Below are 23161 nucleotides of genomic sequence, written 5' to 3' on the forward strand. Positions count from 1 at the left end.
ACACAACATAAAGATTTCATACCCCCATTTGTGGGGCTTTTTGGGAAGATATTGTTTCAGCCCTGACCTCTCAGTAAACGGAACTATCTACTCGTCGATAGGCCTACATAAAACTTGCTCCTGATGCAGTGGTTTGAATTTTGCTTTAAGCATTTCTAACGGGGGTCTGATTTTAAACAATCGATCTTGTTGAACATCAGAATCGCCATGAAGTAAATCATTGTTATTGAAATGGAGCATCTTTTTTTTATTTTTTCCCATCAATCACGGACGAAAAATAGACATGTAAACGACACAACCAAGAAACTTCTTCATTTCTGGAATTGTAAGATTTAGTTGTTTGGAGGGATCGCTTTGGCTCGCATAGATATTGGTTTCCGCAACTATTTGGTGCATTACATCCGAGTCAAAAAATATTTGAAATATTCAATTGGTGCTCGCACTGTTTCCGATTCATACTCACGGCCTTTCCATGCAGGCAGCTCTCGTGCTGATTCTGGGTCACTTTCCTGTGCAATCCTCCATACGGGCTTCCTACGTGGCATATTGATACCAATACACACCTCGACTTCAACCACGGAAGAAACTGACATCTCGCCTGACCCTCTTGCTTTCTCCTCCCTGGTCAATGGATATATATATCCTGATTAACTGCTTCGTCATCTGAACTTTCTGACAACAAGGCATCGTCTCTAATTTTTTTTGGTGGTAAATATTCATCTTCCCTACTGCTGCAGTCACTGTCTTCGCTAACATCCTCACTAGGTGGAAAGCGGATTCCCCAATTCTCCTTCTCATCCATTTTCACTATTTGAATAAATTACTTCTACCACTAAACAATTTGAAGAAATTCCTGCACATTACTTTAGTCAGTCAATATCAGAAGAAAAACTTGATCAAAATATTATCAGGTTTGGTGAAAAAGACATTTTTTTACCTAATTAAACATCACTATATATAAATTTTGATAACAGAGTTACACATACTCAAAACATATTAGATTATGTTCCTATTTCTGCTCTTTAATTTCAGGTTTATTGGTTTATGAAAGACAATTTAAACTGGAAAACATGGACGGATAGGACGATTTAGTGACAGTTGGGAAAACTGGCGTCAGCAGTAAACAACAAATTGTTGGGCAAAACTCTTTTTACCAAATGAAAGTACACAGAAAGGCCTCTTACTGTGATTTTTTTCGACTCTCTGGGGTAAAGCTTTATACCCCCCAAAAGACGACGAAATCCCACTGCTACCGACACCACATTTCAACCGACACCAATGTAAACAAAGATGGCTGACCACAAAATATAAAACATATATTTGGTGGCGCTAAATAAGCTCAATCGGGTATCAATCGAGAGAGCGGGTACAGACGATTTCGGGACAATTGTAGCTTTCACTCTAGCTATCCTGGTTCGTACTATGGGGTGCAATAAAGTCAATGTCCCGAAAACGACCCGGTCGTCGTTAAGTGAATAAAATTTATATTGAAGTAATGCTATCGAATTGAATACGTTCTCAGATCCTATTTTTTTTTTTGACTATTATTACTGAATGTTTTGAACAACCCTGAGAGCTTGACCTAGTTTTCTCGCGAATGTCCCAAACACAAATGACAGTAATGTTAGAAATGTACCATTATCGAACGCGTGTTAAACCCGATGGTAATAAGTGGAGAACTACTAAACATAGTTACATCAATCTTATGAATGGAACCCGTGGCTAAATTTATCCTAGACCATATCTACTGTTCATATCTCAACTCATTGAAAGGGGGATATTTTCGATCGATAGCTGAATAGCTCTCGTCTGACCCTCGTTCCGGTCTTGTCTTGCTGACAAAGGCTCTTATCTCCATCCCAATACAACCGCATTGAATTGCAACAATTGCTGAAAAGAGAATTCTGGAGGTAATAATTTTTTCATTTACAAAATACAATAAATGATAGTCTATGTATCGCTACAGCGGTTCGAAAGTTCGTTGTTGTTGTGAGTCTTGTTGTTGTTGTTGTTGTAAGGTGACTGTTGTGGTGAAAAAATTTTATCTATTCTCCGTGACTGATGAACCAGAAGATTTCCAAGTTTCAGTGCCTAAAGATGGTAGTAGTCGACAGAAGACTATTACTTTTAATTTCTCCTACAAGATCCGATATTTCACTCGAATGATCTTTGTTGTATGATTTAATTCACACCCGGTAACCCAATCAAGAACTAGATACAATTTTACAGACCCGAAAGACCCCAAAACAGCAAAAATCCAACCAAAACAAACACAGACGCATTGCTGCACCCACAGCCCAGCCCAACAGAATAACAAAAGAAAGATTGGCAGTGCCACAGCGCCCCGGTGTCTACAAAAGCAGCAATATCAAACAACAGCATTCATAAAACAAAAAATATGGGTCGTTACAGAGTAAATTGTTTGATTTTGTTTCCACTTGAACTTATGTTTGTTCATGACCGTTTCATTTAATCCAGGACGTTTTGCACAAAAATTATGTTCTTTCTTGATTTTTGCTGAATCGCACCGTCTTCTGTATGGGCATGTCAATAGCAAAAATATTGATTACCTTGGTACAACACCTCCGAAGAAAGTCTTACAGAGACTTTTATACCCAATGAAGTTTGTAGTATGGGTAACCATGGCCCACATTACATAACTGGTCCGTATTGGTTTGAATACGAAAATCAAGCGGTGAATATAAAACATTATTTGGACAACGTAGAGTCGTAGAAAGATTGTTTGAGTCGATTTGTGGTTCACACATCACATTACGCCCATACCGGACTGTATGAGCGATTTCAGAAAAGGCAGAAATCAACAGAAATTGTAACGTCGAGGGCACCTCATTCATTGGATTTGAACACCTCAGATTTTTATCTGTAATAATTTTCGAAGGACATATCATAACATTCCTCGAACAATTGGTGAACTCAAAACTGCAATTGCAACAAGAAAAAAATCCTATTGAGTAGTACGTGTCAGTGATTGGCAATTTTGCGTAATGGATGCAAATCTAATGAGGTGATTCATATTCTAAATAGAACATAAGTTTTTTGCAATCGTCCTAGATTCCTGAAACTTTCGAGTAAAAAATCATGCACAAACAGAAGTTGAGTCTTAAACAATATTTGAAAAATTTGCCGTTTTTTGTAGAAGTTATTGGAAAATTCATAGGTTCCGTTTTTTTGGTCACTCTGAATATTGATGTGGAAACTAATTATTCCGTGTTTCATCACCCGGGTCATAACTCATTTCATTGACAATAGGTTAATTTTTAAAATCATATTGAAAAATTCGACAGTTTAATTTGGAGGACGAAAAGTCCAATAACGGAAAATAGGAGTTAAAACTGTTAAATTTGCTTGGTATGTAGGCCTGCTACTGCATAGGCCTGCTACTTCACTATCTGGTAAGTAACTCGGATATCATGTTATTATTAATCGTTTCCAATACTTGTATTGATTACCTCTTTTCAGTTTGCAAGATTCTAACTTAGAAAGATAACATTTGTTATAGCTTACATTCATTAAAATTTTCTTATCTCTAGAATGGAGTCGATGGGTGTCGACTTCCCCGAGCATCGACTTTCTGGCTTTCTCCCGCATCATTGGCTAATATGCAAAAAGTGACGTAACAATGTAAAGTTTTTGCAGCCGCTCAGACACTTTTACCACCCAGACAGATTCTCAGCCATGATGGTTGCATATATCAACCATTGTAATAATAAAGCATAGGAAGAAATTTCCCGGGACCAAGGTACAGGGAAACCTTCATTACCATAATTGTGTCAAGCGCAGTTCAGCGTTCATAATTCATCATACGAATGAAGGGGTCGAATAATTGAATAATTTATATTGTTCCCAATATGCTTCATACAAGGCATGCAATTTTTTTGCAGGAAGGCTGTTCAAATAGGTCCTGTATTTATTTTTCCACTTGTGTCCTAATGATTCCCATGAATTGGATTTTTCTGAAAAAAAATATTGTATTTAAACATAAAACAATTATATTTGAATTGTCTGCACAGCAAAAGACACTGATAATTTTTTTTTTTAATTTTGTACATGCTCATTTCTAGTGATAGATATCAGAAGAAGCCAATATTTAATTTATTTTGTACACTACCCCGCCCCATTCACCGGTGAATACTCACCTTTAAAAAGTAGATTGTTACTTATTCCCAATTTCTTTCCAAGATATTCAGAATCCAGTGCAATTGTCTCTAATTTAGCAATGTAATCATATTGAATATGACAGGGATCACATATATCACTATACGATCTCCAATGGGCAATTGGGCATCAACTTGCTTTGGATTGCTCAATATACTGTCGACAAATTCTTCAAAGCTAGCTCTACCAGGTTGGAAATATTCCGTGTTTTTGCTTTTAGCTGAAAGGTAACGAATTCCGTATTTCACAATAACTTGAATTATCGGACTCTGACATGACACGTACTATTTAATTAATTTCGAAATTATTGCTTGGATGAGCGTTGTTATCAATCCTATATGGCTAAAAGATCGGGCTTCATGCCCTGTTTCAGTGAATTGCGCTCTCAAAAATCACATATTTGGAGGATGCTGTTGTGCAGGCTGCTTAAAAACGCTTTCCAAAAAGTTATCTAAATTGGGAACACAAAAACTCACCAAATTCTGCATGTATTTTTTCCGATAGTGTTATATAATATTCCGTTACCGATCCCTCCGGTAATATTTTATCGATGTAAGCAGATACAACACGCTCCAATGGTTCTCTTACTGTCATGATGCGATAATAATTATTCAGTCGCTTGTTCATTTCATTATTAGACTCTGGGTTTTGTGGTGGGAATCTTGTCCAGAGATAACTGTCACATTTCAAGATAAAGATACTTAAAGATAAATTAGCTGTATCTACGCTATAGTCTATTCTTTGTAGAATGAAGACAAAGGGAAACAATAAATGCGATTGCACTTTTTGTCTCATATAAACTGGCAAATATATATATGTTACTGTCAACAAATGAAATTTATTATAAAAGTAGCAAGATTACGCTTGTATGTTAGTGTGAAGTGCCTGTTATAATTGGTATATTATAAGGTGTGAACCGTCAACCTTATTCATGCCAGGAGAGTTGTTTTGATTTAGTGATCGTATGGTCCTTCCAATATCCTATCGATTCCGGTGTTAGTCGAATATTTCACTTAATGAGTACTTGTGTTTTTTGTTCTGGGTGATGAATAAACTTCTAACTATCTATCTGTGATATACTGAATGTTGTTATTGGTAACGAATTGAATTTTATGGGTCGTTTCGCATGGGTCGTTCTGAAAACAATCGCTTTTCTCCGCAACTACTGAACCATTTGCTCTGGGCTCTAAGGGATTCGTTTTTTTGTGTGCGATGACGTCATCCAAATTACAAATTGCGTACCTTGTGGAGGTTCTGCGTTCGCGATCTATTGGTCAGGCGAAGTCGTGAAGCCCGTGGTACCGGTAGTCTACTGTGACAGGTTGCCCACCCGTATTATTTCGTTTTGAACTTCGTGCTCATATATTTGAGCACATTGTATTTTGAATGATGTTTTTTACGGATAAGATTTTTTTTAACTCATGACTTTCTGACCATATTGCATCTCCTTCCATGACTTATCTCGGCGACCAATCAAAATGGAATGTTACGCCAATAGGATATTGACGCCACGTTAAATGAACTTCCAGCCCGCAAAATACAGGTTATACTCGAGGAAAATACCATAAAATATATAACGTTTACCGTTTTTCGCGAAGTAAAATAAAAGAGTTCAATCCCTTCCAAAGGTGATACTGTTCAATTTCACTCAAGGAAGTTACATTCACAATTCCTTCCGCGATAAGCAATGTTTTTCTCCATTCTGTGCTTCCGCATTTAGGAACTTCACACAGTATCACCTGCAAACAAAAGATAGAGATAAACGTAAGTTTTAGATTTTATGCTTCACCATCAGTGTCAGCGATCAAAACGTATTTAGCCAGTACTTGTCTTGTTTACTCTTTTTTATTTAATACGTGGTTTTCCAAAAGAATGTTGGGAGAACCATTTAATGTCCGCTCTGTCCAGCGGACAAATACAAGCCGACCACTCCATTTAGGCTTCTGAAATGGTGTCCCAACCTTGAGAGAGAACCACAGTACTAGTCTAAAGTATCAAATTCAGTGAGCTATTAAAAATGTAGTGGCTTTTAACTTGTGCTGCTCAGGGTGATTGTGCTAAAACGCTTCACGGAAGCTTTGTTGGATCAATCGTTATTTGATCATCAACCAAATAACTCAGCTTCAATTATTATTGAAGCTTTCCATATAATAACGAAATAAAATTCACCTTGAGTTTATCTGAGTAGTAGAAACGAGGCATCAACACCTCCGTTTTATTCATCCATGTCGATGCATTCAAAGTTCTATTGCCAGAATACCCATATCCAAGTTTATTGCAGTACGTTCTTAAATGTGTATTCCGTTGTTCGGCTATCTTCAACATATTCCATTTTTCTGCTTCAGAGATAATTGGCAGTCCGCCGATGTCGGATCGCAATTGTAGCTTCTGAAACTCAAAATAAAGTATATATTATCAAAATTTGATAGATTTAATTTTAGGTAAACAATGAAACTAGCCCTAGTTTTCCAACTTTGTTATGCAGGTTATGAAGCGGTACCGTTTCACCGATAAGTATACTCGTGAAGCTGTAAACCCTCGGAATATACCGTGTGCTGCAAAGTAACACAACAGGTTCGATAATCTTACGACGAAAGGAGAGAACTCTGTTATTCAGCAGAAAAGCATGGATTGATCAGTGACACATAGTAAACCGAGAACACGTCTGACTTTTACAGAAGACTGCCAAGAAGAGACGGTGCACTTCTAAAATAAGGGGTCATGTGGGCAGGGATGTACGGAGTTAGCCAAGAATAGTCAGATCTACTACAAAGAAAATTCCGAAGTCGAAACACTGGCTTTGACTCTATATACTCTTGTACACGACCGTGAAACGCTTTAAGTTTTAACTAATAATTAAACTAGCTAGATCTGACTCCAAAAGATGAAGAAATAATAGGTTCGCGTGTTCAACTGCTGAGATATCTGTTAATTTGATATAACAGCAAAGAATCAAGAGAATGCCTCTATAAAATTTTATTTCCTTCAATAGTATATTACAATAAACTTAAGTCGCATAAACAAACTCACACTTCTAAGTTATTGTTATTGACAGGTGAAATTATAGCTTAGATTGACAATTGTTTTTCGAGAATCGCCTTTAAAAACGATCACACATATTTCATATTTCTCGTTAAAATCGTCTCTTCCTTAATATCTTTAAACGTTCGTTTTCACGGAGTGGGATTTTGCTCCTGCTCAATTATTGCGAGACAATTCTCATGACGACAATTCATGTAAAACAAGATAAATCAGGCACATCGCTAATAATCACATGAGAATTATTCAATTTGTTACGACTGGTATCGAAATCCAATAATAGAATGCTATAGAATTTCTAATATTTTATGACGTTGAAACTATTTTTAGAGTTTATGTCAATACATTCAAAATTATCGGTTAATTTGTTACAACCCCAAGATATAAAAATCTAACAATAAAAAGAGCAAAATTAAGTGTCGTCCAGGTTAAACACAAAGCTGTATTAAATCACAGCTCTCACTGATTTAGGAAGCTTTGTCTATAACCGTGTAAGCGTTGAAGGAGATCTGTAGCTCAGCCTTTTATCCGCTTATTAACACAGAGTGCAAAAGATTTTGAGTTTTGCTATAACGAGAAGGTTTCAAACGCAATAGCTCGTTATCGCGCACGAAGTGAACTTTCATACGTCGTTTTTTTCATTTTTCACATTTCATTTTACATATTGGTCTGTTTGCCAAGAAACCTTCTGCAAATGGGAAATTACTGTGGTCGTTTGGATGAAATTTGAATTCGGCGAAAATTGCCTTTTTTCCGAATCCAATAAATCAATACTTTTTTGATCAATCAAATAAAAATATTTTAGTAAGACTCACCATACCTTGGTAATTGAACGGAATTTCATCCAGAATAATTGAAGAATTAATCCACACAGAATAATAATAAGCACTATATAAAATACCTTCCTAATGTCTGATTTTGAAGACATCTTAAATATTACCGTGATATTTGAATTGTGAACAAGGCAATACTATAGCAGTAGCAATACTCTGTCCCAGTCCAAAAGTGTTAAAAGCATCACTAGCACAAAACTATCTGAACATACAGTCTACAGCGGAAATGCGCCGGCAGTGATGCAGAAAAAAGGAACTCACGAAACATGTCAACCGCGAAAATGTCATATATATACAGCGAAGGCTCATATAGAATTGGTTAAAAGCAGAAATTTAATGCGAGATCAGGTGGACCAGATTGAAATCCTTAACGGGTCGTGGTTTATTGAAGTTTAGTATCTAGCAATGATAGATGACATTATTGTATGGTGCTCGTTGTTCGAAACTCAAATCAATCATTCATAATTTATGCTCAAACTGTTGTATTCCGTAATTTCCGCTAGATGTTGTTCAAGAGCTATGACGTCATCGTCAACCACATTGCGCTGCGGATATTCTTGAATACATCATTCGTTAGCATGTCTCTCGCTGGATATATTCTAGTCAATGAACTTTTAGCTAATCATTATGATACGCAGAAAATTTTCCGAGGTAAAACATTTAATTCAACTGAACATAGGGACAAGGTATTCATTTGTTGCGTACAGCTGCGCACTTCAGACTCGTTGTCTAGTCCAGTGGTTCCCAAACTTTTTGTACCATCGCCCCCCTACAGTAGTTTATACAACTTCATCGCCCCCCGGTACTGCAAAAAAAATGAAAGTCTGAAACGAATATATTACAGACCAAATACGGAGACAAATCATAGTTTATAGTGTTTTTGATTGAGATGGATGAGCTTGGTGTTCTTCAGCGAGTTTTTTATGATATCTAAAATTACCCCGTTTACTAATGGAAAGGCGATTTAGTTGTTTTGATACCAATAGTGTCACGGCTGAAAACCCCCTTTTCACCATATCAGAAGTCGGAAATGAAAGAATCCAGGGTTCTACCTTTTCAAAAACCGCCGTGTACTCTTGCCTTATAGCATTTAACTCCCTAAATTCACCCCGTTTCACATTAAAATAGGAAAACAAAATTAATTTTTCAAAACTTTTATTAATGAGTTAGGTACATCTCATTTATCCCTACAGCCTGATGACCTTCACCGAAATACATGATATATAACGGTCTTCGGTTAAATCCATCCCCCATTCCTCATCCTACCACGTCCTCCAGTCAGATCACCAGTCCATAGAATTAAATCAGCCATTTGTTTTGGATTTGTGAACTTGGATGGCTCAAGGGTCGGCAAATTTCAGGTCGCTCGCGGGACAAAATTTAGGGTTGCTATTCTTTTGCGGATCGCATATATTTTTTGAATGTTAAAAACGGAACATCGTGCAAAAACTGCGACAATTCGTGAACTCCACTTAGTCGTCTTATTAAAAAATTATTACAATGACATTTAATGTGACGCCAAGATTGGAAGATTTTCTGAATGAGCATCACGAATCCTAGTTCTTTGCTTGTTCTTTGTAATGTTCATTACAAAAATGATTGTTCGCACAAATATGTGCTTCCAAACATCGAAGTGAATATTTTTGCATGGTTTGTGAAATTTTGATAAAGAAGATACATTCTTACAAAAATTAAGCAGTGTTGAATCTCTCGAATAGAATATGAATTTAATTTCCTTATTGCAATACAATATATTCGTATATTTACTGCGCTATTGAACCCCTGCATTTAGCATCAGCTTTTCTGCGTGTTTTCATTTGTCTAATTATTATAAATATAAATTGTAAGCTCATTAAACGAGTATCTGTTTAATAGAATTTTTGGATATAATAAAATTTAGTCTAAACGTGTCTCACGATAAATTCTGTTACTTAAAAAAATGTAATTTACTCCTCGAGCGTAGATTATAAATAAAATTAATTCATCGTCAAAACCGCCGTTTGGATGTTTCTCCGGGCATAGACTTCCTTGTTTACTTCGTGACATTAGCCAATCAGCAAGATGCAAAAACAAACGTAACAATGGCCGCTTTCGCATCCGCTCAGACAGATTTTCAGACGTGGTCTTGAACATTACCCCATTTTTGCGTTTTCGAATTATATTCGTTAGTATTTAGTTGTTTTCTGGATTTTACATATAAATCAAATAAGTCAATGATCACTTTGTCTTCCTAGGAGTTTCAGTTTAATTACAGCAATCAAAAATTAGTATAGAAATGGCTGTGGTAGACTTGTCTAAAATTCTTTACCGGTACTTTTAAAAAACAGATTGTTGTAGGCGATGAATCATAATTATGGTGTGAAACAAATACCACATTTTACAGGCAACAACTCGCGAAACCACTCATAAAATAAGCACTGAAAATATTAAAGCATAGAAAGAATATTTAGGGGTCAAAGGTCGGGAAAGGTCCATTCAATGATGCGTGCTGGGCCAGATTATTTTACTCCGGCCGTATTTTTTGAACTACTAGGATACGCAAACTAACGTACCTCACTGCGAAGACGAGTCCAGCACTCCTTTCACGTGTGATAATCTCCCACGCGATTCAAATCTACGAAATCACGCAGAGTACAGTAACGTAATCAAGTGCACGATGTGCCGAACTAAAACAGGTTTTGCGAATCGCCCCCATTTCGCCCCTTTTGGCTCTTTTCGCCCCCCTATCGCCCCCTTCGACTTTTTCGCCCCCCTCTTTATTGTTTTCGCCCACCGGGGGGCGATATCGCCCACTTTGGGAACCACTGGTCTAGTCCGTGTGGAACCAGTGATAAATTATACGAGGGTTCCATGATCTTTGTACAATTTGCATCTCCACACTTTTGCAACTACAGATTTTAGCACTCGCACACTGATTGCTTCCATGAACATTTGCACACAATGACGTTCGCACCTACGGACATTTTATTTGCATCCACGGACAGAAACGGTCATTTTCAACCCACGAATATTTGTACGGGTGCTAAAATCTATGGATGCAAAATAAGTAGATACAAAATTCCCTGGATGCATGCAGTTTATGGGTGCCCGCAGGAAAATTTCGTGTTTTCCAAATTATCATTATTGTTAAATCGTATTGGCTGGTAAAGTTAAACTCTGATCTCGGGCTGAATATGTTATAGGACATGACATCATACGACTCATAGAATACTTTAAACAAGCTAAATGTGTATTAAAGACAGTGACAAACTGGAGGTAAAGCCACCTTTTATCATTTTTTCGCTTTTGGATTAAACAGACTTATTTTGTCACTTTCTATAGTTTTTATCACTGGAATACTGACATTAGATAATATTAAACTGATCTATAGAACGCCCATGAGTCAATTTGGCTCGGAAAAATGACTATGTTGTAAATCAGTATTCTGCATTTGACAGTTGAAATTGAAGAAGGAAAATTCCAACCAAAATAAATAGAATCTATTGAATAAAAAATAAAATCCTTGATAAATCCTATTTCTTCTACGTTCCGAATTCCTATATTGATTACTCCGTTGCTGCCGTCCCAGTCGTGTCATTAGGTGGATATGGATGGATATTCAGGTATTTACAAGGTTGTTACAACCGGGAGTCGGGTTGACCGTTGAAACCAGATGACATTGAAAAATGGCGGATCAAGTGGAACAAAAATACTCGAGTGTCATTTCAAAAAAAGATTAGAAAACAACGCTCCTAATAAATTTGCCTTGTTTCCACGATGAATTAACATTACAACAGCTACGAAAGATTTGAGTCATTTACAAATATTTGTTTTTGACAGTTTAATTATTTTTTATATAGTCGAAGGGAAATAAATAGATACAACGTTGCTATCGTCAGAACGTGGTATGTCGGGTGAGACTATCTGCACTGAACAAACAAATTAATCAACACGGACGCGTTTTTAGATTGTGACGTAAAGCTCGATAGCTATGCATACATTTTTTATGCTATAATACTGGTGACCTAGTATTCAATGCAAGCTTTAGGAGTCTCACTACATTAACTAGTAATTGCACTTATGGCAGTTGTTTGTAAATAGTAATCAATCAACAACAACGACATTAAAACAGCCTAAACAACAGTTTTTGAATTGCATGAAAGGCTGGACTCAAAATAAAGGTTTCTTTAGTTAGCAATTGTTACCATGTATGTTTTGTCCCTCACATAAAAAAATTCAGACAAATAGGATATAGGATAATAAAATATGCCGAAAACGCCACGTTATACGATACACATTTTGTGGAAAAATATTCGATTATTGAGTCTTCAAATCGTAAAAACTTAACACCCGTAATAAAATTTGATGATGTTTTCCAAATTCGAACCATTTTTTTTTATTATCGACCACGTCGTAAAATTGACGACATTTTTCTTCGGTTTGTTGAGAAGCTTCGAAATTGACTCGCCCATTGTGGGTGCGATATGACGTAGATATACGACTTCAAAATGTAGTATATGACAGAAATGTTCTCATACTTGAACGAATTTAATTACCCCATACATATTCAAATACAAGTGCAATCAAGTTTTTATGGAATAACTCAGGTCACTGATAAGTCTGTAAAATATTGTGCGAGTAATATATATATATATTGAATTCAATTTATAAAAATTTGCCGATGTACTTGTAGAATAAGTTTGGATATCTACAGCTGGAGGTGTAACAGCGGCCTTTGACTTATCAGAGGACTAAATGCACAATCACGCTTGCTTAAATATAATTTTATAGGCCATCATTTTAACGTTGTTTAAAATGTTTTCATATAATTTTGAGAATAATGCAGTATCGTGATGCACGAAATATCTAATTAAAAAACTCTACAAACCTTATCGTTGGTCATTTCCCCAGCAGTTCTAAACCAAACTGATTTTAGATTCACGACTACATTTCCATAACTTTTGTCTATGTTCATTTCATAAATGTATTAGGAAACAACCTCTAGTGAAAACATAGTAATACGGTCTGAAATACAATTGTGTGAAGTATGAATAGGGTCAAATTGACTTCCAAGTTCTCCATACCTAAAATTTTTGACTTTTTTTAAACCTTTATACTTAAGAAGAATTAAACAAGGGAGCGTCAGACTACTTTGTTTAACATGCTTTTATTAACATATAAAGCCTTTTCTCTTTACACATTACATTTACAGTAGATTTTGATCGCAAGTTCATGTACTCTTCATTTGTATCCTGATTCGGAAATAAACCAATCTTGATCGTCTAACAAAATTACGGGGCATATGAATGAATCATGCCTATTGCTCAAAACCAATAATCAGCCATAAGAGAGCACTCATCTATTTATTCCAATGGACTACTTAGTTCAAGCCTGCGGTAGACAGTATTCGTACAGTTTGAATTTCTCTGTCGATGTCGAGAATGGATTTCCCAACAAATAAAACCATGCTTTTGTTATATCCTAATATTTTACTTGTTTATAACCACTTAATGCCGGAATTATGATCCGCTGAGAGAAAAAAATCGCCGCTTCGGTTATTTGCTAATTCAAGGCCGTAGAATACGAATTTAAACTAATTTTTTTTTATCTCACTTATATCTTATTTGGGAGAAAATTTTTTGTCACGAAATGGATACACTCGTCCACGTGATGAATTTATTGTGTCAATACTCGCACGTATTGCGACTGATACGAAAGGAAATATAACAAATTCAATTCAAAATAAACGAAACCGGACGACAGAAAATGTTCAGTAGACCGTACTGTTGGTCATAAATATACGCCATGGTACCACTCAAAGCAATTTTTGGCTTTGTTTAAGCATAAATATACTCCGCATTTGGTACATCTGATTACCGGCTTGCTATCACACCCAGGGAAACGGGAAACAAAGTCTCTTAGCTTTTACCACAGGCTAATGGCCAGTGGCATCGGTTCTAACCTCGTTGTTGGGATGTGGAGTAGCTGTGCTTCTGATTCGTGGTGGGTTATAGTAGACAATGGCCTGCCTCGCTTAAGTGGAGTCGATGTTTTCCCAAGCTTGCAAAGAGATTCTGCCACAGAACTTCGAAACGATAAAAGATCTCGCTACTTGTTACTCGCAATTCCCAGGGACCATAAAAGGACGAGTCACCATTATGTGCTGTTTCGTGACGTTGTTCCATCTTCGGACTTTTGATTTGGGTATGGCGCTGGCAAACGAACTGGCAATAGTTACACTTCGTTTATTATGCCACTTCACAACTCTTATTTCAGTGTCTTCAACACATGACGTATTTTTCTTATAACATTCCAGTCCTCTTTTTTTTTAAATCTTTGTCAGATTCCAGCTCGCATCCTAATAATTTATATTGAAGTAATGTTATCGAATTAAATACGTTCTCAGATCGTATTTCTTTTGACTAATATTACTGAATGTTTTGAACAACCCTGAGAGCGTAACTTGACCTAGTTTTCTCGCGAATGTCCCAAACACAAATGACAGTAATGTTGGAAATGTACCATTATCGAACGCGTGTTAAACCCGATGGTAATAAGTGGAGAACTACTAAACATAGTTACATCAATCTTATGGATGGAACCCGTGGCTAAATTTACCTTGGACCATATCTACTGTTTATATCTCAACTCATTGAAAGGTCTATATTTTTGATCGATAGCTGAATAGCTCTCGTCTGACCATAGTTCCGATCTTGTCTTGCTGACAAAGGCTCTTATCTCCATCCCAATACAACTGCATTGAATTGCAACAATTGCTGAAAAGAGAATTCAAGAGGTAATAATTTTTTTTATTTACAAAATACAATAAATGATAGTCTATGTATCGCTACAGCGATTCGAAAGTTCGTTGTTGTTGTGAGTCTTGTTGTTGTTGTTGTAAGGTGACTGTTGTGGTAAAAAAAAATTATCTTTTCTCTGTGACTAATGAACTAGAAGATTTCTAAGTTTCAGTGCCTGAAGATGGTAGTAGTCGACAGAATAATATTACTTTCAATTTTCTCCTACGAGATCCGATATTTCACTCGAATGATCTTTGTTGTATGATTTAATTCACACCCGGTAACCCAATCAAGAACTAGATACAATTTTACAGACCCGAAAGACCCTAAAACAGCAAAAATCCAACCAAAACAACAACAGACGCATTGCTGCACCCACAGCCCAGCCAACAGGATAACAAAAAAACGATTGGCAGTGCCATAGCGCCGCGGTGTCTCCAAAAGCAGCAATATCAAACAACAGCATTCATAAAACAAAAAATATGGGTCGTCACAGAGTAAATTGTTTGATTTTGTTAACACTTGAACTTCTGTTTGTTCATGATCGTACCCCAACGTTTCATTTAATCCAGGACGTTTTGCACAAAAGTTATGTTCTCTCTAGAATATGTTCAAAATGACCCCTTTTAATAGAGACGGAATTGTACCCGTTGCGCAAATGTGTCAATCACTCACTTAGATTTCTGCTGAATCGCACCGTCTTCTGTATGGGCATGTCAATAGCAAAAAAATTGATTACCTTGGTACAACACCTCCGAAGAAAGTCTTACAGAGACTTTTATACCCAATAATGTTCGCAGTATGCGTAACCATGGCCCAACATTACATAACTGGTCCGTATTGGTTCGAAGACAAAAATCAAGCGGTGAATATGAAACATTATTTAGACAACGTAGAGTCGTAAAAAGATTGATTGAGTCGATTTGTGGTTCACACATCACATTACGCCCATACCGGACTGTAAGAGCGATTTCCGAAAAGGCAGAAATCAACAGAAATTGTAACGTCGAGTGGGCACCTCATTCATTGGATTTGAACACTTTTATCTGTAATAATATTCGAAGGACATATCATAACATTCCTCTAACAATTGGTGAACTCAAAACTGCAATTGCAGCAAGAAGAAATCCTATTGTGTAGTACGTGTTAGTGATTGCCAATTTTGCGCAATGGATGCAAGTCTAATGAGGTGATTCGGAACATATTCTAAATAGAACATAACTTTTTTGCAATCGTCCTAGATTCCTGAAACTTTCGAGTAAAAAATCATGCACAAACAGAAGTTGAGTCCTAAACAATATTTAAAAAAATTTGCTGTTTTTTGTAGAAGTTATTGGAAAATTCATAGGTTCCGTTTTTTTGGTCACTCTGCATATTGATGTGGAAACTAATTATTCCGTGTTTCATCACCCGGGTCATAACTCATTTCATTGACAATAGGTTAATTTTTAAAATCATATTGGAAAATTCGACAGTTTAATTTGGAGGACGAAAAGTCCAATAACGGAAAATAGGAGTTAAAACTGTTAAATTTGCTTGGTATGTAGGCCTGCTACTGCATAGGCCTGCTACTTCACTATCTGGTAAGTAACTCGGATATCATGTTATTATTAATCGTTTCCAATACTTGTATTGATTACCTCTTTTCAGTTTGCAAGATTCTAACTTAGAAAGATAACATTTGTTATAGCTTACATTCAATAAAATTTTTTTATCTCTAGAATGGAGTCGATGGGTGTCGACTTCCCCGAGCATCGACTTTCTGGCTTTCTCCCGCATCATTGCTAATATGCAAAAAGTGACGTAACAATGTAAAGTTTTTGCAGCCGCTCAGACACTTTTACCACCCAGACAGATTCTCAGCCATGATGGTTGCATATATCACCTCGTTTTCGAGGTTTTACATGTTATTTGTCAGTTTTTAGTTGTGTTTCGAAAATTTAAGTAAGAATCAACCACCCAGTGGCAATAATTTTGATGACGTCATAGCGAGAAAAAAAAGTAATAGCCTTCTGGAGAAAATTTTTATCTTTAATCACTGAAAATATCAAAGCAATTGGTCCAGTATTCGAAGAGAAAAGCGATTTTTTTAAAATGGAGATGGAGACAAATAACAATAACAATAACAACAAAATTTTGAAACGATCGTTATGATCTCAGCCATGATGGTTGCATATATCACCTCGTTTTCGAGGTTTTACATGTTATTTGTCAGTTCTTAGTTGTGTTTCAAAAATTTAAGTAAGAATCAAATAGCCTCAATTTCGTCTTCGATGGAGTTTAGTTTGATTGCAGCAATCAAAAATTGGCCAAGAAATAGCTGTGATAAACTAGACTAAACTTTTCTTCTGGTACTTTTAAATGACAGTTAGTTGAATATTTTGAATCGAAATTAAGGTTTGGAACATGTAAATCGGTTTATAGACGCCAGCTGGCGAAACCACTACTAAAACAAGAGAGCTATGCTCAAATATATGGGCACGTATAATTTTGTTTTTAAATTTTTTTATAATTTTTAAATAATTTTGATGACGTCATAGCGAAATAAAAGTAATAGCCTTCTGGAGAAAACTTTTATCTTTAACCACTGAAAATATCAAAGCAATTGGTCCAGTATTCAAAGAGAAAAGCGATTTTTTAAAAATGGAGATGGAGACAAATAACAATAACAATAACAACAAAATTTTGAAACGATCGTTATATATTTTTGTAATAATAAAGCATAGGAAGAAATTTCCCGGGACCAAGGTACAGGGAAACCTTCATTACCATAATTGTGTCAAGCGCAGTTCAGCGTTCATAATTCATCATACGAATGAAGGGGTCGAATAATTGAATAATTTATATTGTTCCCAATATGCTTCATACAAGGCATGCAATTTTTTTGCAGGAAGGCTGTTCAAATAGGTCCTGTATTTATTTTTCCACTTGTGTCCTAATGATTCCCATGAATTGGATTTTTCTGAAAAAAAATATTGTATTTAAACATAAAACAATTATATTTGAATTGTCTGCACAGCAAAAGTCACTGATAATTTTTTTTTTTAATTTTGTACATGCTCATTTCTAGTGATAGATATCAGAAGAAGCCAATATTTAATTTATTTTGTACACTACCCCGCCCCATTCACCGGTGAATACTCACCTTTAAAAAGTAGATTGTTATTTATTCCCAATTTTTTTCCAAGATATTCAGAATCCAGTGCAATTGTCTCTAATTTAGCAATGTAATCATATTGAATATGACAAGGATCACATATATCACTATACGATCTCCAATGGGCATCAACTTGCTTTGGATTGCTCAATATACTGTCGACAAATTCTTCAAAGCTAGCTCTACCAGGTTGGAAATATTCCGTGTTTTTGCTTTTAGCTGAAAAGTAACGAATTCCGTATTTCACAATAACTTGAATTATCGGACTCTGACATGACACGTACTATTTAATTAATTTCGAAATTATTGCTTGGATGAGCGTTGTTATCAATCCTATATGGCTAAAAGATCGGGCTTCATGCCCTGTTTCAGTGAATTGCGCTCTCAAAAATCACATATTTGGAGGATATTGTTGTGCAGGCTGCTTAAAAACGCTTTCCAAAAAGTTATCTAAATTGGGAACACAAAAACTCACCAAATTCTGCATGTATTTTTTCCGATAATGTTATATAATATTCCGTTACCGATCCCTCCGGTAATATTTTATCGATGTAAGCAGATACAACACGCTCCAATGGTTCTCTTACTGTCATTCATGATGCGATAATAATTATTCAGTCGCTTGTTCATTTCATTATTAGACTCTGGGTTCTGTGGTGGGAATCTTGTCCAGAGATAACTGTCACATTTCAAGATAAAGATACTTAAAGATAAATTAGCTGTATCTACGCTATAGTCTATTCTTTGTAGAATGAAGACAAAGGGAAACAATAAATGCGATTGCACTTTTTGTCTCATTAAATAAACTGGCAAATATATATATGTTACTGCCAACAAATGAAATTTATTATAAAAATAGCAAGATTACGCTTGTATGTTAGTGTGAAGTGCCTGTTATAATTGGTATATTATAAAGTGTGAACCGTCAACCTTATTCATGCCAGGAGAGTTGTTTTGATTTAGTGATCGTATGGTCCTTCCAATATCCTATCGATTCCGGTGTTAGTCGAATATTTCACTTAATGAGTACTTGTGTTTTTTGTTCTGGGTGATGAATAAACTTCTAAGTATCTATCTGGGATATACTGAATGTTGTTATTGGTAACGAATTGAATTTTATGGGTCGTTCTGAAAACAATCGCTTTTCTCCGCAACTACTGAACCATTTGCTCTGGGCTCTAAGGGATTCGTTTTTTTGTGTGCGATGACGTCATCCATATTACAAATTGCGTACCTTGTGGCGTTTCTGCGTTCGCGATCTATTGGTCAGGCGAAGTCGTGAAGCCCGTGGTACCGGTAGTCTACTGTGACAGGTTGCCCACCCGTATTATTTCGTTTTGAACTTCGTGCTCATATATTTGAGCACAGTGTATTTTGAATGATGTTTTTTACGGATAAGATTTTTTTTAACTCATGACTTTCTGACCATATTGCATCTCCTTCCATGACTTATCTCGGCGACCAATCAAAATGGAATGTTACGCCAATAGGATATTGACGCCACGTTAAATGAACTTCCAGCCCGCAAAATACAGGTTATACTTGAGGAAAATACCATAAAATATATAACGTTTACCGTTTTTCGCGAAGTAAAATAAAAGAGTTTAATCCCTTCCAAAGGTGATACTGTTCAATTTCACTCAAGGAAGTTACATTCACAATTCCTTCCGCGATAAGCAATGTTTTTCTCCATTCTGTGCTTCCGCATTTAGGAACTTCACACAGTATCACCTGCAAACAAAAGATAGAGATAAACGTAAATTTTAGATTTTATGCTTCACCATCAGTGTCAGCGATCAAAACGTATTTAGCCAGTACTTGTCTTGTTTACTCTTTTTTATTTAATACGTGGTTTTCCAAAAGAATGTTGGGAGAACCATTTAATGTCCGCTCTGTCCAGCGGACAAATACAAGCCGACCACTCTATTTAGGCTTCTGAAATGGTGTCCCAACCTTGAGAGAGAACCACAGTACTAGTCTAAAGTATCAAATTCAGTGATCTATTAAAAATGTAGTGGCTTTTAACTTGTGCTGCTCAGGGTGATTGTGCTAAAACGCTTCACGGAAGCTTTGTTGGATCAGTCGTTATTTGATCATCAACCAAATAACTCAGCTTTAATTATTATTGAAGCTTTCCATCTAAATAACGAATAAAATTCACCTTGAGTTTATCTGAGTAGTAGAAACGAGGAATTAATACCCCCGTTTTATTCATCCATGTCGATGCATTCAAAGTTCTATTGCCAGAATACCCATATCCAAGTTTATAGCAGTACGTTCTTAAATGTGTATTCCGTTGTTCGGCTATCTTCAACATATTCCATTTTTCTGCTTCAGAGATAATTGGCAGTCCGCCGATGTCGGATCGCAATTGTAGCTTCTGAAACTCAAAATAAAGTATATATTATCAAAATTTGATAGATTTAATTTTAGGTAAACAATGAAACTAGCCCTAGTTTTCCAACTTTGTTATGCAGGTTATGAAGTGGTACCGTTTCACCGATAAGTATACTCGTGAAGCTGTAAACCCTCGGAATATACCGTGTGCTGCAAAGTAACTCAACAGGTTCGATAATCTGACGACGAAAGGAGAGAACTCTGTTATTCAGCAGAAAAGCATGGATTGATCAGTGACACATAGTAAACCGAAAACACGTCTAACTTTTACAGAAGACTGCCAAGAAGAGACGGTGCACTTCTAAAATAAGGGGTCATGTGGGCAGGGATGTACGGAGTTAGCCAAGAATAGTCAGATCTACTACAAAGAAAATTTCGAAGTCGAAACACTGGCTTTGACTCTATATACTCTTGTACACGACCGTGAAACGCTTTAAGTTTTAACTAATAATTAAACTAGCTAGATCGGACTCAGAAATAATAGGTTCGCGTGTTCAACTGCTGAGATATCTGTTAATTTGATATAACAGCAAAGAATCAAGAGAATGCCTCTATAAAATTTTATTTCCTTCAATAGTATATTACAATAAACTTAAGTCGCATAAACAAACTCACACTTCTAAGTTATTGTTATTGACAGGTGAAATTATAGCTTAGATTGACAATTGTTTTTCGAGAATCGCCTTTAAAAACGATCACACATATTTCATATTTCTCGTTAAAATCGTCTCTTCCTTAATATCTTAAAACGTTCGTTTTTACGGAGTGGGATTTTGCTCCTGCTCAATTATTGCGAGACAATTCTCATGACGACAATCCATGTAAAACAAGATAAATCAGGCACATTGCTAATAATCACATGAGAATTATTCAATTTGTTACGACTGGTATCGAAATCCAATAATAGAATGCTATAGAATTTCTAATATTTTATGACGTTGAAACTATTTTTAGAGTTTATGTCAATACATTCAAAATTATCGGTTAATTTGTTACAACCCCAAGATATAAAAATCTAACAATAAAAAGAGCAAAATTAAGTGTCGCCCCAGTTAAAACACAAAGCTGTATTAAATCACAGCTCTCACTGATTTAGGAAGCTTTCTCTATAACCGTGTAAGCGTTGAAGGAGATCTGTAGCTCAGCCTTTTATCCGCTTATTAACACAGAGTGCAAAAGATTTCGAGTTTTGCTATAACGAGAAGGTTTCAAACGCAATAGCTCGTTATCGCACACGAAGTGAACTTTCATACGTCGTTTTTTTTTTCATTTTTCACATTTCATTTTACATATTGGTCTGTTTGTCAAGAAACCTTCTGCAAATGGGAAATTACTGTGGTCGTTTGGATGAAATTTGAATTCGGCGAAAATTGCCTTTTTTCCGAATCCAATAAATCAATACTTTTTTAATCAATCAAATAAAAATATTTTAGTAAGACTCACCATACCTTGGTAATTGAACGGAATTTCATCCAGAATAATTGAAGAATTAATCCACACAGAATAATAATAAGCACTATATAAAATACCTTCCTAATGTCTGATTTTGAAGACATCTTAAATATTACCGTGATATTTGAATTGTGAACAAGGCAATACTATAGCATGAGCAATACTCTGTCCCAGTCCAAAAGTGTTAAAAGCATCACTAGCACAAAACTATCTGAACATACAGTCTACAGCGGAAATGCGCCGGCAGTGATGCAGAAAAAAGGAACTCACGAAACATGTCAACCGCGAAAATGTCATATATATACAGCGAACGCTCATATAGAATTGGTTAAAAGCAGAAATTTAATGCGAGATCAGATTGAAATCCTTAACGGGTCGTGGTTTATTGAAGTTTAGTATCTAGCAATGATAGACGACATTATTGTATGGTGCTCGTTGTTCGAAACTCAAATCAATCATTCATAATTTATGCTCAAACTGTTGTATTCCGTAATTTCCGCTAGATGTTGTTCAAGAGCTATGACGTCATCGTCAACCACATTGCGCTGCGGATATTCTTGAATACATCATTCGCTAGCATGTCTATCGCTGGATATATTCTAGTCAATGAACTTTTAGCTAATCATTATGATACGCAGAAAATTTTCCGAGGTAAAACATTTAATTCACCTGAACATAGGGACAAGGTATTCATTTGTTGCGTACAGCTGCGCATTCCAGACTCGTTGTCTAGTCCGTGTGGAACCAGTGATAAATTATAGGAGGGTTCCCTGATCTTTGTACAATTTGCATCTCCACACTTTTGCAACTACAGATTTTAGCACTCGCACACTGATTGCTTCCATGAACATTTGCACACAATGACGTTCGCACCTACGGACATTTTATTTGCATCCACGGACAGAAACGGTCATTTTCAACCCACGAATATTTGTACGGGTGCTAAAATCTATGGATGCAAAACAAGTAGATACAAAATTCCCTGGATGCATGCAGTTTATGGGTACACGCAGGAAAATTTTGTGTTGTCCAAATTATTCTTATTGTTAAATCGTATTGGCTGGTAAAGTTAAACTCTGATCTCGGGCTGAATATGTGGCCCAATGCGGCCCTCGAACGCCCATCAATATTTGTAATATTTTTGCAAGTTTTTTTTTATATAAATGTTATACATTTTTGAATTGAATATTCACACAGAAACGACAATTTACTGAAATTATTTTTTGAAAATTAATTTTTTTTTGTTTTGAATATGATCCAATTATGGCTAGCAAAAGAGTACTTGAAAAACCACTTCCGGGATTAAATGAAACGCAAACTATATGAAA

The 23161-nt window shown here is 36.0% G+C and overlaps 2 protein-coding genes across 11 annotated transcripts; both read right to left on the reverse strand.

Moving 5' to 3' along the window:
- Positions 1–4157: 4157 nt before the first annotated feature.
- Positions 4158–13057, reverse strand: LOC120328818 (carbohydrate sulfotransferase 10-like). 6 transcript variants are annotated; one of them, XM_078114855.1, is made up of 5 exons: positions 12916–13057; positions 6346–6564; positions 5761–5915; positions 4653–4852; positions 4158–4396 (listed from the first exon to the last, which is right to left on the reverse strand). In XM_078114855.1, exons 1-5 carry the CDS (start codon positions 13000–13002, stop codon positions 4227–4229), a joined length of 831 nt encoding a protein of 276 aa, XP_077970981.1. In that variant the 5' UTR covers positions 13003–13057; the 3' UTR covers positions 4158–4226. The 6 variants fall into 6 exon arrangements, with proteins under 6 accessions (XP_077970981.1, XP_077970980.1, XP_077970978.1 ...); XM_078114854.1 differs by having other exon boundaries at positions 6346–6570; positions 12916–13029; XM_078114852.1 differs by lacking the exon at positions 12916–13057 and adding an exon at positions 8036–8289 and having other exon boundaries at positions 6346–6570.
- A 1693-nt stretch (positions 13058–14750) lies between these two features.
- LOC120328820 (carbohydrate sulfotransferase 11-like) lies at positions 14751–21973 on the reverse strand. Of its 5 annotated transcripts, none has more exons than XM_078114592.1 (6): positions 21830–21973; positions 20146–20370; positions 19561–19715; positions 18460–18663; positions 17973–18203; positions 14751–14803 (listed from the first exon to the last, which is right to left on the reverse strand). In XM_078114592.1, exons 1-4 carry the CDS (start codon positions 21935–21937, stop codon positions 18528–18530), a joined length of 624 nt encoding a protein of 207 aa, XP_077970718.1. In that variant the 5' UTR covers positions 21938–21973; the 3' UTR covers positions 14751–14803; positions 17973–18203; positions 18460–18527. The 5 variants fall into 5 exon arrangements, with proteins under 5 accessions (XP_077970718.1, XP_077970721.1, XP_077970720.1 ...); XM_078114595.1 differs by lacking the exon at positions 14751–14803 and adding an exon at positions 14941–17762 and having other exon boundaries at positions 20146–20364; XM_078114594.1 differs by lacking the exon at positions 14751–14803 and adding an exon at positions 14941–17789 and having other exon boundaries at positions 20146–20364.
- Between the last annotated feature and the right edge of the window lie 1188 nt (positions 21974–23161).

Source organism: Styela clava, chromosome 7, assembly GCF_964204865.1.
Source record: "Styela clava chromosome 7, kaStyClav1.hap1.2, whole genome shotgun sequence".
Taxonomy (NCBI): Eukaryota; Metazoa; Chordata; class Ascidiacea; order Stolidobranchia; family Styelidae; genus Styela; species Styela clava.